Source organism: Centropristis striata, chromosome 20 (genome assembly GCF_030273125.1).
Source record: "Centropristis striata isolate RG_2023a ecotype Rhode Island chromosome 20, C.striata_1.0, whole genome shotgun sequence".
In the NCBI taxonomy this organism is placed as follows: domain Eukaryota; kingdom Metazoa; phylum Chordata; class Actinopteri; order Perciformes; family Serranidae; genus Centropristis; species Centropristis striata.
Genome location: NC_081536.1, coordinates 12,600,308 through 12,620,300, shown reverse-complemented (window position 1 = coordinate 12,620,300; position 19,993 = coordinate 12,600,308). Strand labels below are relative to the sequence as shown.

The 19,993-nt window shown below is 40.9% G+C and overlaps 1 protein-coding gene across 2 annotated transcripts in view; it reads right to left on the bottom strand.

The window, feature by feature from the left end:
- The window catches only part of LOC131993150 (Kv channel-interacting protein 2-like), a 104,972-nt gene extending 86,939 nt beyond the window's left edge, over positions 1-18,033 (bottom strand). For both annotated transcript variants that reach the window (XM_059358908.1, XM_059358911.1), the window contains exon 1: positions 17,754-18,033. In XM_059358908.1, the coding sequence (XP_059214891.1) occupies positions 17,754-17,826 (73 nt within the window). In that variant the 5' untranslated portion in view covers positions 17,827-18,033. The remainder of the gene's footprint in view (positions 1-17,753) is intronic.
- Between the last annotated feature and the right edge of the window lie 1,960 nt (positions 18,034-19,993).

The following is a 19,993-nucleotide window of genomic DNA, read 5'->3' as shown; positions in this document are numbered from 1 at the left end:
TGAGGGGCTGATAAAAGAGGTGAGGAGGAATCCAGTGGCAGGGGATTATTGTCATAGCTTTTCTGTCATCACTGCCACAATGCAGGTCGCAAATTCAGCAGAGAAAAGAGAAGAGGGGTGTTAGAGGAGAATGAAGGGGGGGGGGTATCCGACTGAGCCAAGATGGCCTGCACTTTGACTAACAAATGAGAGATAAAAGGTGTCATCAGCATTACAGAGGATCCTCCAATCCTTAAGACACACCATTTCATTTTTGTGCCAAGCCAGAGCACTGACCAGCATCTCTGTTCTTCTCAATCCTTTCCAAAATCTCACACACATACACACACCATCAGGACGGTAAAACAGCAGCTGCCAAAACCTTTCATCGCTTTCATACTGTACACACCCACACACACTTTAAGTGCCAATGTATGAGATCCTGCCTTTTGTTGCTGAGGTGTTATTGCACTTTACAAAGACTGCTTCACCATAATACCCATTTTTTGTCTGTCTGGTCAACCATAGCGACCATTACTGCTCATGCTAATTATCTGATTTTATTTTTTTTATTCATCACAGGAAAACTGATGATGCTAGAAATCACATTAAAGGCACCTTTCTGGTACAAATGTTTTCCTGTCAGGAAAATATTTAATTTGTATGAAAATCCTCATTGTAAACCATAAAATACCATTCTTAAATTGTACTGCAAACAATAGTAACACTACAGTTATACATACATGGGTTACTGGTGATTAAATGCACTGTAGAGAAAGAATAGCATTATGAATAATCAATAACAAGCAGTGGGAGCAGTGCCTATCAACAGGCTTGGTTCAGCTCTTCTTAATTCAAAGTTTGAGCCTTTAAAAAAACACAAAGTAGCAATCATTGCTTATTAGAGCAGAGCAGCAGCGCAGTCCTCATTGTTCCATTCTATCTTTAGACCGCCTGTCTAACTCAAAGCTAAGTGAAGAGCAGCACAGAGGATTGTTTAAGGAGCTGGTAAGAAACAGAGACAAAGAGCGACCAATTCATCTCTGCTGCTGGAAAGACACAGCAACGCAGGAGAAGCAGATTTGAGAAAGAGGGACACACACCTGTCTGTGCGTCTCCCTCCATCTTTGTTGAAGACATTCCACACACAAAAAATATACACACAATTTCATACAAGCTTTCCTTACTGTGTGTTACCTCTGTAAAAAACTGAGGAACAGGAAGGCACACAGTTTACCTCCGTGACAGGTCTAGCAAAGTGTGTTCTTAAGGGCACACATATATAACACATGCAGTCCTTTCGGAGACTAAAAGTGGCTGCACACATCTATGTTATTCCTAATTAATGTTCTCTTGCCATAAAGATTTTATGGAAAAAATCCTCCAAGCATAAAAGAAGTGGGAGTAAGACACATTCAGCACAAACAGTACCCTGTGCTGTATATTGCAAGCCGCCCAAGTACATTTCTGACCCACTTTAATGATGGCGAAGGTTAATAAAGACATGTTGACATCATCAAGTTGTCACCAAATCCCCCCAAACCAACCCGAAGAACAGCGGACAAACACGTCACTCTTCACTGCTGTGTAGGAGAAGTTGAAAGAAAACAACTGACTATCAGTGTTGGAGGAAGGATTCAGAGCCTTTACTTTCTTCCACTGCAAGTAAAACTGCAACTTCCACTGCACTCAAAACGTTACTTATATACAAAACTATATACGCATTATAAGCAAAATGTACATCAAGTATTCGTTGATCAGAAACATGTTCACTGTCAGAGTCTTTCTAATATAAATTATGTTTTTTATTACCGCCACATTCTGTTAATGTTCAAGGTTGTGCTAATTTTATCTCCTTTAAATACTGTTAGTGTTAACAGCAACATAGCATCATATAAGAGGATCATATGATCATAATATGCTTGTTGTGTCCCTGTCCTGTGAGCGCAATATCTCTCAAAATTAAACTTTATGGTGTCAGAAAAACAGCCCTGTTTTCAGCTTTTCGATGTTGCATTTCCCAGCTGATCCAAGAGAATCTTTAAATAGTTTATTTAGCTTAAGAAGCAGGAGATTTTTTTTTCAACACATAGAAGACTTCATCCTTCAGTTTTTCACAAACATTTAAAAAGAACACATCTGGAAATTTATCGTAGAAAGGGGTCATTTAAAAGTAACTAAGTATTAGACAAATGAAATTGTGCACAAAATACAACAAGTAAGTGCAAAGATGCATGAAAAGTAAATTCTCAAGTAGTTACATTCCACCACTGCTGACAATTCTAACAATGAAATGTAATATTTTCAAAGTCTTCTGTACCAGGAAGGATATCGGCAGCATCGGAAGTGTATCCTCTGAGTATTTCAGCTGCAAGTTTGCTGACTAGACAGGATTACATCATCTGTTTGTTGACAGCAAATTGGTTGAAGTCAACAAGTGTCTGTCGAGTGTAGACGCTACCACTGTGTTGCACATGATGACATCAGACTATCAGCAATTTTTTGTATTTTCTGCATCATTTAGACCGTTTATTGCTACTTTATCAGGAGCACCCATTTAATTTTCATGCAATAACCTACCACATTCACTTCCTTCCAACCGGGTAATGCTGCATTTCAAGGACAGAATGAAAGAGGTGCTAAAAATATTTCCCATAAGCATTATGCTGACATAAAGCCAGACTAAGAGGCAGGCGAGTGGTGACAGAGGTTCTTTTCTAGCTGCTTGGAGGTGCTGACAGAGAGCAGCTGTGGTATTATAGTTCTGAATCAACAGATCAACGGGCATCAGTCTCACCTACAGTGTGTGTGTGGGCCTGTGTGTGTGTGTATGTGTGTGTGTGTGTGTGTGTGTGTGTGTGTGTGTGTGTGTGTGTGTGTGCGTGCATGTGTGTGTGTGTGTGTGTGTGTCTCACTTGACTGACAGCTGGAAGCTCTACTACTCACTAAATGGATGCTGCATTAGTCTATAAAACTTTGATTTGGTTTCACTGCCTGGAAAGCCTGTTAAATAATGAAAAAAGAAAAAGAAACAGGATATACAAGACCAGATGATATTGCCGCCTGCCAAGTTTGAAGTTATTTCATTTCCGTCAAACAATTGACCTACAGGGTCGTATTTGAGCTTATTAAATTGCTGTTCCCCGCAGTCAGTGTGTGTTTGTGTGGAGGTGTGCGTTTTTGGCTGGCTGCTTGCCCTGATCACATTTAACTGCATGTTAGATGTTTTTTTTGTCAAAGTCCTTGATAAAAATGGGAAAGGTTCGGCGGAAAAAGGATCTAAGACCAGATGACTTTCCTGTTTTTAAGTTTTATACCACAGACACTATCACAGAGAGAGACGACTGAGAGGGCCTCTGGAGATGGCTTCTATCGTCCTCTCTCTTTCTCCGTCTCTCATAAACCATGAATCTTTGATCTGCCTCACATTGAGCTCAAAGAGCTTTTCACCATATGCCCAGGAGTTACAAATTAAAAACATATAAAAGGGCAAAATTGAATAAGCCAATGTTTCTCAACATGTCATAATAATTCAGTTATTTCTGCAGATGAAATAAGGTCATTCAGCAAACATGACAATCACCACCACTCCCAATTAGGAGTGGACATATGTGCATGTATCATCATATTAACAAATAATGATGTTAGTCTTTGATTATTTTCACAGAATTCTCATTGGCACTTTCTACTATTAACAGACTGAAATGTTAAAAATTCATAACTTTGGAATGATAATAAAGGGCGGCTTGTTGCATTACTAATTATTCACTGTGGAAATATCCCAGATGGCCTGTCTATACTGTATGTATCACTTGATAACACAATGCATGAAGGGTGACACATATTATTTATCATATCTTGTTATTTTCTTTTAAGGCTGACTCATCTCTTGTAGATAAAATCTGACAGGCAGAAATACATCTATGTTTCACTTCTTTAACTGTACGACCTTAAAGTGAGTTCACTCTACCACCCGCACTGAGCTGAAGGGCTAATATGAATAAATCTCCCTCAGTGACAAACAACCCCTACACATAAATACACGTGCGCGCACGCACACACACACACACACACACATACACACACACACACACACACACACACATTGTTTTCCATTACTGTGCCCAGTGCACTCAAGACTTGCCCACCCAGGCATGAGAGCTGCTGCTGAAACTATTAATTTTTACATCCACTTTAATCACCTTTTCCACCTCCGAGGAGCAGAGAAGAGAGGAGAGGGTTAAATAGGAAAACATCATTACCGATACATCCTCTCATTCATAAAAGCATGGCATGTACAGGAGAGAAACTGAGAAGGAGGGTGAAAAGTGAAGGTGAGAGAAGAGGTGAGAAGAATCTGTAAAGGGCCCTTTGCCTCTAGCTTGTCAAACTCTAATGACTCCCTAATGTCAAGATCTACTCAGGAATATCAATGAGATAGTACTGTACTACAAACACACACAAACACTCCCTCAAGACATTCACAAAAGCACACACAGCAGCCGATGTTTCCCTGCACTGCTGGCAGACTGCTTGACCTCTAAGTGCAACTTCTGCCACTGAAGTCAAACTAAAGCACAACTTAGTTACAGCTTCTACAATGAAGAGCACAATAAAATGCTGGATATAAATGCGATGGTACTTGATAAAAAGTATCTGAGACATTAAAATAACAGGTGGCATACTTACTTTTGCGCACCTTTCACAAGCTATTTGTTAGAAATATACATGGTTCCAATTCAGAACTATAAAGTTCAATCATTCATTATCCTTAACCGATTATCCGCACTCGGGGTGAACATGCAAACTCCACACAGAAGAGCCGCAGGCCGGATTCAGACCGTTTTAATTATTTATATGATAGAGATGAGTACTAATACCATATTATAGTGACCATTGTAACTACACCATAGCCGAGGATACATTTCTTCCAGCATTGTAGCTACAGTTGATATAATCTGCAGATTAATGTTTGGTACATTACTCTTTTATTTTTAATTAGCATATCTAGCATAATAGCATATAAAAACTACTTGAATCCAAATTAGAGGTGTACATTATCTTATCTGTATACCAACCAAATGATCTGTTTCTGTATCTGTATAGGTATTAAGGACCAGGAGTGGGCATAGTTTATACCAGAAGTCACATTTAAATGGACTAATATTGTTTTTTCTAACATAATATTCATCATCAACTCAGTGTTTGTGCCTTCAAAGCATCACCTTTATTTATTATTGGCATTTATTTCCCACACCCTCTATCATAATGGTTGACAGACATGTCAATGGTGGCTATTTTTTTCCCCAGAATAACAACAAGCAACTTTGGAGCAATAAAAATATCTGTTTCCCTCACATTATTTGTGCTTTGGAATTGGGGTACATCCCAAATGCAAACCCTTATGAATCAGTTTAGCTTTCCTCATTAAATTTTAAACAAGTGACTAAAGTTATGAATAACTAAATCTTAACGATCTAATGACCATAGCCTATACAGTGTTTGCTGGCAGACTAATTAATGTGATAAGCTGCAGCTACAGTGTGAAAATGACATGAGCAGCGTATGCTGATGATAATGGGTTTCTCACACTTTCACAAGCTACTTGCTCCAAATACTGAAGGTCCCAATTCACAAATAGTAAGTTGATAAACTTAATTTTTTCATATGGATGAAAGAGATTACATTGTGTGAAAAAAATTATAGTTACAGGACACAGTGCGAGTTATTATGCTATTAATTCTGAAAGGGGTTTCACCATCACAGCCTTTACACATACATATCACATATGTATATAGACACACTATACAGTAAATAAGAATATAATTGGCATGGGAGAACTTTCCAGGCGTATTAAAGCACATAGAAGTGAAACTTTAATTAAGTGGTTCAATCCTCAGACGGTGCTGAACCTGCTCAGTGAGTCAGGAGTGTCATTAGACACCGTCAGTCAGTAATGTCTCCTTTGATGCCAAAATCCAGCAGAGCCTCTCTCACTCATGAACACGCAGGAAGGAAACAACAGACCCATATTTCAGCACATGAAATTTATACTGGCCTCATTAATAATCGTTACCCCTCTTAATGACTTTCTCTGAGTGTGCATCAGAACGTGCATGCCGCGGCTCCTTAATTCACCCTCATTAGAAGCAAACATCTTGTGGTTGGAGGGAAGAAAAAAAATAGATGGCGACCGAAAAAACAACCTTCAGACAGATGCTACTCTACGACTTTCTTCAAGTACACTTTTCATTATGATGACATGTAATATTATTTACATCGCTGCTCAGCAAGCCGTTGATGTATGAGTCACAGTTCAATATCACGCTCGGTCATGCCTGGGCAAACTTGGATTTAGAAACACATCACATACAGAGAAAGCCTTTTGAGTCGGCTTTCATCTTTTATGTATTTCATAAATACAGAAGTAGCTTATTCCCTCAGAGTCTATCATCTGTTTTCATCTCTACCTGTCCACCTTAAGCTCCCCAAATGTTCGGAAATGCCAGGAAGAAAATATAATTACCTGGCACTGTTTGAATATTTGGCTTACTTTAGGTTTTCTCCAAAGACCAAGCTATCAGGAAGTCTGACATCCCAACCCCCAGCAGATACAGGTCAGATGATAACCCAGAGAGACTTACTGCCATATTGTAAAAGAAGTAACTATGAAAGAAAATTTCACACATTCAAAATAGAAGAAGAGTATGCTAACAACTTTCCATAATTTCACTATCTACCCTGGTGTTAGGTTTAACTGCGGCTCTCCTGGCTGGAGTTACGGTTGTTTGATGAACCTGGTCTCACAGGAATCTGTGAAATAGCCACGGATTCGCTAAACTCAAAATCCATGGAATAGCCACGGAATAACTCAAATTTCCGTGAAACTGACACGGATTTCGCTACAATGCAAGTTAATATTTTTTCCTATTGGTTTGTTCCAAGTCATGTGACTTTCAAGGTCCCAGCGGTCAGAACAAAAAACATGGCGGACTGTTCTCTCATTTTTAGTGAAAAAAAATCTATATTTTGACTTACTTTCTGCATAAAAATGGATTTTGATCACATTTCTAGCGAGAAATATATGTTTTATTTTTTAAATATTCACTCAGTGAATGTACATAATCACTTTGTATGTTGGAATATCACAGTATCACTAAACATCATAGTTTGTTTTTACAAAAGAAACGTTTTAGAAAAGTTTGATTAGTTGGGTAAAATCTGAAGTTGGTAAAAATGGAATCAATTTCAGACTGAAGATGGAAACATACTGTATAACAGTTTGTCAATTAAGATTGGTCTCCTCTTATAAACATCCATATGTTGTTTCTCCGGGCAGCAAAATACAACTCATATTTACGTCCAGACTGTCCTCCACCGGCCTCTTGCGGGTAGTAGTAATGATTGACATCGATGTGGAGTTTAAATGGCAGGAATCATACTCGGGGTGGGTGGATCCATCGAAAAAGTGTCAGACTTTTACCCGGGAGAACGGGGTTCATGTCCCATGTAAAAACAAAAGTGAACAATGTGATTTAAACATCACAGACCTTCCGTGCATCATGTTTTTACATAACTATTGTCACTTCTGGTACTCGTAACTGCTTCACTTCCAGCATTTTTGAGCGTTTATTTACTTTTAAACTGTCTTTTTATACCACAGCCGTTTTTACAACCGCGAACCGTAGATGTATGTAAAATGACGTGCGCACTATTTTTTAGAATGTAACGCTCTGTACCATGAGCCACGAAACCCTCATATGGTTAATTTTGACAAAATACCTATTCTGTCATGCAGGTGGGAGGTCTTGTGTCAATTCTGTGTGATATCAGGAAAATAATCAAAATTTAATGGACAATAATTTGTGTATTTGGAAGCTGCCTGGACACTGATCATACCTCATCTGTGTCAATAACGTGTTATGCAAAACTGACCCTGGATCTGCCATCATCGATTACATCTGAGCTGAGATTCGAGGCATAGAAAATAATTTGAATATTCGACTTCCTCCAGCTGTTTCTCTCTCTTTCTTTACTATTCAGCTCCCTCTCTCTTTCCCAGTGCTTCGCCTCTCTCCACTCCGTATCCAACATTAAGTTCGGGTCCACCTTTGATGGTAATGTCAGTGGCTGTTGCACTGCTCCAGGTCGCTAACGATCCCATTGCTGCCACGACTGTCACTCCACCAATCAATCAAACCTGCCTGCGTGTGAGTTTGTGTGCGTCTCTGTTGGTGTGTGTGCGTGTTGATTAGTAGACTCCATTAACTCTTATGAAATTCTGGTGCCAGGCCAGGGTGCCTGGGGAGAAGCACTTATGGAACTTCAGGTTGCTGTGTGAGTAATCGGTTTACCAGTGCCAGAGGGAGATAGCAGGGGGGGAGAAATAGGATTTTCAAGCCCCACGGCCAACAAGCAAACACCCAGAGCGAGCAGCGTGCAATGGAGATGATTAAAGCAAATGGATTTTCAAGTACACAAATATGTTGTTGGACCTCTAAAGTCCGTGTCTTTACAAGTGTGTAGTTTGGCATGGCTGAGTGAGGAAGTACAGGCTGGTTCAACAGTGACACAGCGTTGTGAAGCTGAACGTAAAACTCCCAGCTCAGCATTTCGACATTTCTCAATAACCTTCTCTCACACAATTGTTATACCTTGAACCATATCGTAGCCTCCAAAATGCATTTGGTCCTGTTTTCTTCTACCTTGTCACACTGTGAATATTTAGCTGGTTTTGGATTTGGCTGACTTCAGCACCTCTCCTGGGGGAGATAAAGACGAAGTTGTCAGGAAGGGCCACCTTTCACAGCCTGGCCCCAGGCTGACAGAGGAGCAATGATGAAGGCAGCCATTTTTGGGCCAGGAGAAGTGCAGCTAAGCCCGCTGGGGAGCTAATAATGCCGGAAAATATCATGTTGACCAACAACGTGGCTGGATTACTGAATGGGCTGTGCACAGGCTCAGGGGCTTAAAGTGACAGGTTCCCCCACCCAGTCTTTACCTACACAATGTTATTTGAGGTGGCACATACTGACCATGAAAATATGCAAAATAAACAGAAAAATAAGAAAGTTACAAGAAAAAAGAAAAAGAAAAGAAGAAAAACACTGCAAAGAAAAGTTGATACAAGTTGCATACCATTACCGCTCAATCTTTCCTTCACATCACAACAGAATCATGTAAAACCTTTTACCCTCGTTAACTTTCAAGACAATGTCTGCAGTCCAGGTTAAACTCACATGGAACGGAAACAGCCATTCTGCATTAAACTTGGTTTGAGTTGGTTATCAGTAAGACACTGTGTGCACTGAGAGACTGGTTGTCTAACTGACAGATATTGGCGCGTTTTGCCCACTGTGCTCTCTTCTCTGACTGTTTCGCAGCTGTGCACGCATATATGTGTGTATGTGTGTTAGTGTGAATGTGCATGCCTGTGTGTTATTGACTAGACCTTGTCCAAAGTTTTGTCAGAGCTAACTGATTGATTGTAAGACCAGCTGCAGTGCTGTCATCCCTCAGGCCAAAAGCCTGCCTGCGTGTGTGTGTTTACATCTGTGTGTGTTGTTGTGTGAGTGCATGAGAGATTTTGCTTTTGACAAGAGCAAACCCCAGGCCTCCTCTCATCACCTCCACCTCCTTATCACTCTCTGCTGCGCTGTCAATCACACTAAAGTTGTTACTGAATCTGAAGTACCTTCAGTGAATAGAGTAAATGTCCTCAGCAGGCCGGTTCACAACTAAATTACAATCACTTATTGTCTACCTGTTTGTGCTGGCATACAAGGCAATGTATTCTTAAAGGGGACATATTCTTTGTCATATTCAGGTTCATACTTGTATTTGAGGTTTCTACTAGAACTTGTTTATATGCCTTTAAGGTATAATGTGCAGTTCAAAGTTGGCCGCTCATCCCTGTCTTCAAGAACCAGAGAGTAGAGAGAGAGCAGCAGTGATCGATCGAGCAAGACAGGGAATGAAGAGAGAGAGTGGCAGGTGCAAAAACAATACGGTAAAACAGAGGAATAAAACATTATTTTCCGATTATTTCACATTGGTTACACTCTAAAGCACAAATAAATACACCCACAACTCCCTCAGCATCAATCTGTGGGAAGGCCACATTGTCAGATTTTGTGTGAATCCAGAGCTTCATTCTGTGCATCGGTCAAAGAGACACAGCGGCACCCTTGTGCATCAATATTAGACGCAGAAGGGCGAGACAAAGCAGCGATATTTGATGACCTGGAGGAATGAGAATGGGCTGCACACACTGTTATTGGCTGGGGGTTACACACCCATGTGGGGCCCAAAGGCTCTTTGCTGGCACCGAAGATGCCCAAAACACAGGAAAATTAGGAAGAAAAGAGAAAACATGACACTGCCACACACTTCTGGTGGGTCATAAGTGATGATTGAGTGGAGTTGTTTTTTGAGTCCATAGCTTATTTGAATCCTCCATATTATACCTTGAATGTTCAAAAAACATAAACTTTTTCTCATATCTTCCACTGTCTGAATATCCCTGTATTCACCCTTTGTCTGAAATTCTCCAATTTAGCACCCCTCTCTTTAAGCTTGCTTTCTGAAAAAATCCCAGTCTGGTCAGAGTTTCCGAGTGTTCCACATCTAAACTCTATGCACCATCATTGCAGCAATGGAATGACTGGAACTGCACTATAGTGGCACCTTCTGCCTATATATAGTATAGTTGTGACATCAGACACTATTGGTAATCCTGACAGCTCATTTAAAAGCACAGTTTCTAAATACGGGCTTTGTGCATGTGCTATGTGGATTGAGCGTTTGGATATTTTTCGAGTATTTTAACAGCACCTAGAAGACATGACATGGAAATCTGACTTTTTACCTTTGTAAACAAAATGTTTTCACACATGCACCACTTAAATGAGTAAAAGAGAAACAGGAAAGATGGCAACACACCCACACACTCCTCTAGACATCCTTTCAATGGCAGTCACGCATGCCCTTCAGACATCCTCTACACAAATGTTTACAGCTTCACACACACAACAAGCGCACACCCACAGTGATCCCCTATCTTCAATCTGAGACGTGCAAGCTGATAACCTCTGATGGCAAAGGACCCTCTCGGACACACACACACACAAATAAAAAATGAGTCAAAGTGCACAAACAGAGGAGAACAGGGTTGCAACCTACATAGTTACACACAGTAACATTGTTTGACTATCTGCTGGCCTCTCCTCTTCCACATACTGATGAGGTATCATCAGTCTAATGGAGAATGGCTGAGCTAATGGATAGAAAATCATCCTCTAATGTGGATCAGATGTTGTGAGTGACAGCCAAGCGAGAGAGAGACACACAAAGGATGATATGGGATCCGTCACACTCAGAGACACTTTCCGTCAGTCAATCAATCAGTCGCTTGTTGATAGATATATCTGACAAGGAAACAGCTACAGACTGATGTTAAGCGGAAAAAAAATCCTGCATGTTTGTAATACACCGGATCAAATATTTATTACAATTTTTATTCCCCGTTGCCCCTGAAGAACTTCCATCCTCAGTTGTGCATCGCCAAATTCTGTTTTTCCATCACGTCTTCCCATCTCCCATTGCTTTGTTCTCCAGCCTCTCCTTTACTCCCTGCAGGCATTTATAAATGAATGTGTTTACAGAGAAGGGGAGAAGGAGAGGAGGAGGGGTCGAGGGGGGACAGAGGGAGAGGTGAGCGGGACTTATTTTAATTAACGATCGCACAGCCCTGCCGTAGATTCGGTCAAAGATTAAAACTTGTTAGGATTGACTCTGGCTTCCAGGCCCATTAAGCTACTGGTCCCAGTGTGGCCTGAAAGAGTTGGAGGAGACAGCGGCAGGAGAGAGGTCAGGGAGGCAGTTTGGTTCAAGAAATGAGCAATGGGAAAGCCAAGAGGCAAAAGCAATGGTATGGCAGCAGGTAAGAGGGTTACAATTTCATGTCTTAATCAAAAATCAATCGAAATTAGCTTTGAGTTATCACCAGAATCACAGAAATTCATATATATATATATATATATATATATATATATATATATATACATAAGTTAAATCACACTTGAAACAATGTAGCCTAAATTTGTCCCCCCCCCAAAAAGCTGGAGAAAAAATGTTAAAATTGAAAATAAAATTGAATTGTGCTCTTAAAATAAAAAATGTAATCAAATCATGGATTTCGAGTTTCGTGACACCTCCAAGAGCAGAAAAAAAGAAGAGAGGTGGAACGCATCAGGACATGGAAAGTGAGACACTGGAGACACTCTGTTAGAGATAGAGAAATATATATGATATCATTATGTAATCTGATTTGTGAGAGTGGAGACAGAGTGAGGGGGAGGAGTGTGATAGAGTTAGAGAAAAAGAGAGAGTGCAGCTTAAGTAGGGACTGTCAGTCAAATTATTTAGAAATGTAGTGGGGACATTAGGGAGAGGACGGGGAAGAATGGGCAATTATATGCTGTAATATTTCTACATGCAAACATTCAATCCACTTTACCTTAAGAGGCACACATTTGAATGTCAGAAAGAACTCCAGTCTCAGGTGGCAGGTCCTATATCATTATAGGCCTGATGGATCGTACATTAGCAGGATATGATTGGCAGGAGGAGCTTTTATAATAGGGCAAACAACGCCTCCAGACTACCAAAGAGCACGGCTGGAATTTGCCTGGCAAATGCAGTGCTGTCTGCAACCTAACTTATCTTCTTGCACTTTGCTTCTCTCCTGCCTTCAGCCATTTCCTTTCCTGATTCCTTCCCTCTTTCCTTCCCTCAGTGATGTAACCAGAGTGACAGATAAGCCTAAGTGTCCCACTCCAAGCATTCCTCCATGTAGGATCCAGTCATTTCACATCAGCAATTCTGGCGCTTCCAGGAGGAACAGCAGGCAGGAACCCAGAGAGGATCCCTGATGAGGCAACGTGTGTCACACATGTCCAGGCACATCATATGACACATTAATAAAAGGCTTTTAATTAGTGCCAGTGGCCATTACAGTTCTAGCTGCAGCAAAAACTGTCATGCCGAGAAGGTGACTCTGGGCTAAACTCCATCTGACAGGCTCAATTATGAAGGCAATCTCAGCCCTGGAATCGGTTTGGTCTAGCAATTGTAAATTATTATTTTCACCATAGGGGCACTGCATCAGTCAGCGTGTCATGTGGCTTCCAGACCAGCTAATACCCTTCACCTCGACACCTCTACCCTCTCTCTTGGCTGTCGTTTTTTTGGCCGACTTATAGCTTGGCGCGGCTCTGAATGCCAGTGCTTTTAACATTGCTCATTAAGAACTCAATGTGTGTGAGAAATTAACTGTTCAGATCTATTAATGGCATCTCTGCTAGAGCCAAGCTGCTGCGTGAGACAAGTCAACTGTAGAGAGGAACTTCTATGTATGTGTTAAGTTCTGTTAAGTAGAAAGACTTCACCTGAAGCAACTTAATTAGTGAATATTTGCGCATGTCTGATTGTGTGTGTGTGTGTGTGCGTGTGTGTGTGTGTGTGTGTGTGTGTGTGTGTGTGTGTGTGTGCATGTGTGTGTAATACCATGTATAATCATGTGTTTTATGAAATTGCACTGTCCCCTTTTAAATAAACTAATAATAATTTGCAATTGTGCTGACTGTTGCAAAGCAGGTGGTCAGTTCACTTTGCCAAGATCAGATATACAGTTAATCTGAGAGATGGACTTCATTGCCTAACCTGTCAACACACAAGACAGTGTTTGTGCACAATATTATTTTAAATCTGATGATGTCTTGACTATTTGTGCATATTTACAATGGGAAAAAAGCACCAACAAGAGAAAGGGATTTATTAATTTCATAGTCAAATAATCAGACAATTATTTTATCAATATAGAAATTGATTGTGTTTACCATAAAATGTTAGAACGTCCAGTTTCTCAGATCCCAATGTGACCTCAACTAATGTCAAAATATATATATATTCGCAATCATAAACGACTGGAAACCAGCAAATATTCACATTTCAGAAGCTGGAGCATTTTTTCTTTAGAAAACAACAGAAATTACCTAATGACATGATTAATAATTGTTGCAGAAAATAGCTGCAGATTGATTTCCTGTTGATCATTTGACCTCTGAACACAAAGAACAAATTTCTCACAAAGAGGTGGTGATTATCCTTCTACGCTCTGCCATTCTTACATGTATGGTTCAATTATTCACCATTGATTAAAAATGATAAAAATTAAAGGGTTAGGCAAGTTTGGATTTGTCAGATAATCTGAGCATGATTGAAATAAAAGCGCCAACATCTAAGCAGCAGGTTTGAGTGACTGGATGCAGCAAAGAAGCAGAAAAACCAGGTAGATCACTCGCTGAATATACAAAGTTTTGATTAAATATTTTAACAAGGTGATCTATCAAGACGGCGTAAAATAGCGTGCCACTTTTAGGGACATTTCGGGGGTCATGTCTTCTTGTCAACTTTTCGTGTGTTTTTTCACGCCCTTTTCCATGGTTTTTAATGATGTTGGTTAATAAAAATAATATAGAATTCAATTAATTCGTATAACATAACTTTTTCATTACACACGGGACATAAACACGGGTCTCTTGGGTGAAAGTCCAAGTCACACCACCCAAAAAGGACTCTTTCGCCTTTATACTCCATCACCTCACTTCTGTGAGCATCTTACAGAATAGCTTATATAGCAGCAGCATAAAATGCTATATAAAAAGAAAAAAAACATGATCTGTCAAATCAGAGATGTCAGTATATTAAATACTCATTGCAGCAGGCTCGCCACCAACTGAATCGTGTGCTGATGCTGTTAAGTCAATGAAAGCAATTTGGGTTCATATTATCATTTGATAATCCATTGGTCCAAATATAGAATATGCATCCTGGTGTAATTATACGATACCACATGAGATGATGCACACTATTAGTAGCGGACAGAACAGAGGGCTGATTGGCAGACTGGCTGCCAACCGCTACTGATTTAGCCTTAAGACAATATTCTGGACTTGGAGCAAGGAAAAAGAAGCGTGACACGGTTGAGATAATAGCTGCACATACATATGGGAAGAGAAATCAGTGTGTGTGTGTGTGTGTGTGTGTGTGTGTGTGTGTGGTAGATATGATTCCTCTTGAGTGTGGCTTGTGAGGTGGAAGAGGAGATTACTGCACCACGCTTCTATAATTACCTCTCATCTCTCAGCCAGTGCTCTTAAGCACAACGGGGAATGCCAGGCTACCACACACTCCGACACATGCACGCACACAGTGGGGCGCACTTCAGTACAATGTAGCCGACTGAGAGGGGAGTTATTTCTAGAGGGTTGCATTTCACTCAAACGGTGATTGGAGACCACCCACACTACCTTTAAGCAACACAGGTCAGCTTTGCTATAAGCTCTCTCTCTCTCTCTCTCCCTCTCTCGTAAGTAAGAAGAGTGACTCACCTGTAGCTGTCCTTCCCACACAAAAAAACCCACTTAAGGATCCATTCTCACAAGTCATGCACTCACATCACACCATATAGTTTTCCATTTTATTGTGGATTATGCAGAAAATCACCTGTCACCTGTTCTCGCTGTGTCACACACACATGCACACAGATATAGTATATACTGAGCCAATGTGTCTATACTATTAAAAAACCCGCCAAGAACACAAATCCAGCAATATTTCTCCACAGCTTTAGCTACATCACATCTTCATTACACTGACTCTTATTGGCAAGAGCCAGCCATAATAACCATGCAAACCATCAGGGCTAAGTGTGTTTTAGAGTTGACAGGGACTTACTAAGATAAATTAACCACGCAATTCAAAGCTTTGGAAAAGTCATTAAAAACTATTCCAGGAGTAAATTGCTCCGCCACACTGAATGACTTGGTCCCTCTCTCTCTCCTCGCTCAACTATTAAAAAAGCAATATGACTTCTTGCGGACAGTGAAACACAGGGGAGCACTTTGACAGGCTGGACTGGAACGAGGGGAGGAGATGAAAGAGGAAATGCTGATTCGTCTAAGGAGTTTAGATTTGTATTACAGAAGTTTCATCTCCTCCGTCACATTTACTAATCCTCCATAATGCTGCTCATTATCAGGTGTGTGTTGCACGCTAAGCTGCAACTGATTGCAGAGCCAAAAAGGTAAAGCTTCAGAGCACCAGTAGAAGAGGGGAAGTCAAGCTGCTGAAGTGTGTTGTGTAGTCTCTGAGAAGCTCTGCAAAGCTCAGTGTTTGTCCAAGCATGACGGTCAGCACGCTGTGTGGGCTGGCTGACATGACTTACAATTCCCATGTTGAGTTGTAAAGCCTGATGGATGTTTTTGAATTCGGCAGAACAAATTCTTCTTATTCTTTTAACTTTCAACAATAGACTGCGGGAAAGTGAAGCTGCTGCTTCTTGACTCCCCCCCACACACATACCCACACACAAGCTTTGAAACCCAGCAGAACATCCCCACATTAATGCATGTCTGTTGCACACAGGAAGACATGGTTTTACACAGACACCTTGCAATCTTTTCTTAATTTAGGATGCATTAAATTTGTGACAATGTGCTGCTTAGCTGCTAATGAGATTATAGTGTCCCGTCGAGCCAGAGGCACACAGCTGTCTGGACAGGCACTATTTTCCTATGCAGGCCTGAGATGTGTTCAGGCATAAAAACGAGCATTTTATTTAGGCAGCTGGCACTTAACAGGCAAAACGGAGCTCACATAAGCAGGGGAGAGCTGCGAGCTATAATGTGACAATGGGAGGCTGTGGTGACAGGGAAACACCTCAAGAGAGTGCTCAGCTCACAAAGGCGCATGTAAAAAAGCGCAGGTATGTGCAGGCATGCTCGCTGTCACTCAATGAACTGCTTCATTATATCGCGTTAAAACTGATGTATGTCAAGTCTCATATGTGCTGATTAAGTGGAAGTGCTGTCATCAGCCAGCTCACCTCAATAACACGAAGACAAAGAAAGCAGAAAATAACAGGAGCACATTTTTATTATTAAACCCACAGAGCAGACAACCACACACGAAATTACGCACAAATTTGCCCAGTTTGAAAATCCACATGGCATTAAGTGTCGCTCAGATGTCTGCTGCGCTTCTAGAGAATATCCGCTCTTTTTCAACTACAGAGCCAGACTTCGGCAGATAAAGCTCACAGCGATATGAGAGATTAGTGTCACCAAAGCAGGGGAATCTGCTCCGCAATTTGGGCATCAGCTCGGTCAGACAGGTGTTATCAGCCCCGCAGCGCTTTACGCAACAACAGCCAAGACAGCGGCACTAAGGTGGTCTCCCATAGCCGAGCCAGGCCAGTAAAAATCACACTGTTGTCTTAAAAACTGTTGGTATAACCAACCATTATTCTCCAACATTACGCACCACGTTATGCAATCGAACCGGCATGCAACACTGACGTTAAAAGATTCAATATGTATGTATTTTTTTCAACTCGTCATGCTTTTATCTGAGAAATAAGAACTGTAAATGTTGCACTACTTTACACTGAAACCACATGCATAAAACAGAAAAATGGTAGGAATTAAAGTACGACGATAAACTTGTTAAACTTGCACAAAAACAAAATATCAATAGGTTCATTTACTTTAAAAACAAACATATTTAGTTCATGAATAGTCAATGGCGGACAGGTTGTGGCATTTCAAAACCTGAAGTTAGAATTTCACATTCTCAGCTTTACATATTGAATCTTTTTTTTCTGCATGCAGTCACACAACATCCGCCGGTGTTTCACACGCCGGTTCACTCACCCGTTAGCTGGTCATAGGATCCGTCCAGCTCTCTGGAGTCCGACAAGCTTTGGTCACGGTTTTTCGCCTTCATTTTCCCCGAGTGTGCGCCGGAATGTGGAACTGTTGAGAAACAGCTGATATGTTGGCGATTCTGTTTGTGAAAACAACTGTTTTTTGTTGTTTGCCTTCACGGAGGATGGCTACAAGTACGCTGCCGTTAACAAGTCATAATTGATTTGCCATAGATAAAGAGAGAGACAGAGAGACAGAGAGCCATGTGAGTTGTTATTTCCCGTGTCTGTTTCTGTGTGCGCTCTCGGCATCCAGGAGCTGAGTGAACCACAGCGCGCTTCTTTCTGGTCGCCACTCACATGGGCTGGCACGCGCGCACGCGCACGCTTAAGTATAGACAGAGGGGAGTAAGAGAAAAAACAGACACAAAAAGAAAAATCTTAAATACATTGCTATGGATTGGACAGTTTTTGGAGATCAAATCTACACATGGATACATTGCCAACATTTTCCCTGTGGTATTTACTAATATTGTAACATTTAACAACAGTGTAAAGAACAACCAGTGAGGAACAAATCAGTAACGACTAATCATTAAATCTTGTTAATCAGTACTTCCTGAATAACTCCGAATCAATTGCTATTAAGAAGATAATGAAAGTAAGTAGGGTCAGATAATCATTAAGTAATAAAGGACTAATTTTCATGTGCCACTTATTTTAGGGCGCACAAGTAATGATTAAGTAATCAGTAATTAATGAGTCGTTACCAAGTGGGAACCTCCAGGGCTGAAGAATGAAGCCAACATGCAAGTGATAATTTAAAAAAATGCAGTTCCTCAAGTGGCCACTTGGGGCTGGTTCTAAAAGCAGGTCATCATAAAGGATGTTTGTTTGTTTGTTACCTTTATTAAGTAAGGGTAGGTTCACTGAGAGCACTGCTCCCTCCACAGATACGCTCACACCCTGGGAAATGCAACCACAATCTGCTTTATCTGCAGCTTTAAGGCCTTAAGGGCCACCAATTAGTTAGGGGTGGTAAGGAGAGAGGGGGACCCACATTTATCAGGGAGATTGAACCAAGGGTCAAATGTCAACACATCCAACTTGACAGCGCTATAAACATGTTTACAGCCCTCTACAAAGAATAATTTTGGTTATTATAGCTATTCCACATGTCTCAACTGTTTAAATCATTTTAAAGCTTAAAGTTGCACATAATAAAGGACGTGACCAATTCAATGACAGGTGTGTGCCGTCACAGGTGGCGTGTTTCATACGGTCCGCCTCAGCTCATCCACACTGCAACTATTTCCCCTTTTTTGTATTAGCCGGGAGTTAGAAGGAGTCAGGTGCTGCCACCACACTGAGCTTCACTCTGATTTTTCAGAAACCTGAAGTGAAATCACAGAGGCTATGTCTATGTTTTGTAGTCTATGCTCAGTGACTGATTCACAGTTGATTTTCCTTTCCTAAGTCCCACCCCTTTTTGCTATATGCTCCAATAATAGCTGAGCAAGCTCTGTACCACTGCAGGTAAACGTAACCAGTGTCACTATGTTTCAATTTGTCAAGCTTCTGCGACCTGGCAAAATTAATTATGGGGGGCGGGACTCTGGATCAATCAATTAGGAATGACTCATGAAGAAAGTGGTCATTCTGATACACAGATTGGCTATCTGTGAACTAATCAGTAACTAATGATTTAATGATGTAGTATATCCATGCCTGTTCTCTAGTAACTCATGATTATCTACTATACAGTCCTCCAATCTGAGTTTTAAAAGGTCAGGTGGTTCCTGATTCGTTCCTTCCTCAGCAACATTAGTTCTGAGGAATGTAACATGTAACCAGCTATCCGGCTCCATTCATGCAGAATCTAACTGGGTGAGTTGGTCGTCAGCCTTCCTCTCTGCCACTAATATCACCATCACATCCTCTCCTAATGTTCTCCACTGAGTCAGAGCCGTGTCGGATGTGTACAGAGACATCAGCAGGAGCAACAAGGAGCACATTGCTGCTGCCAGGCAGAGGTTCTGACTATATCTGATCTATAAATACTCACTGGCTCTGGGAAGCCTTGTGTCTATCCCTTTCCCTCCTCACGTCTCTCCCCCTCAGTGTCTTTTCCTTCCTTCGCCTCACTCCTGCTCGCTTACTACAGTATGACATTTGGTCACAATCTGTCAAGCAATCTGTCTTTGATGTTGTATTTTCCCACATTATATCAGGATTTGCACCAATAAC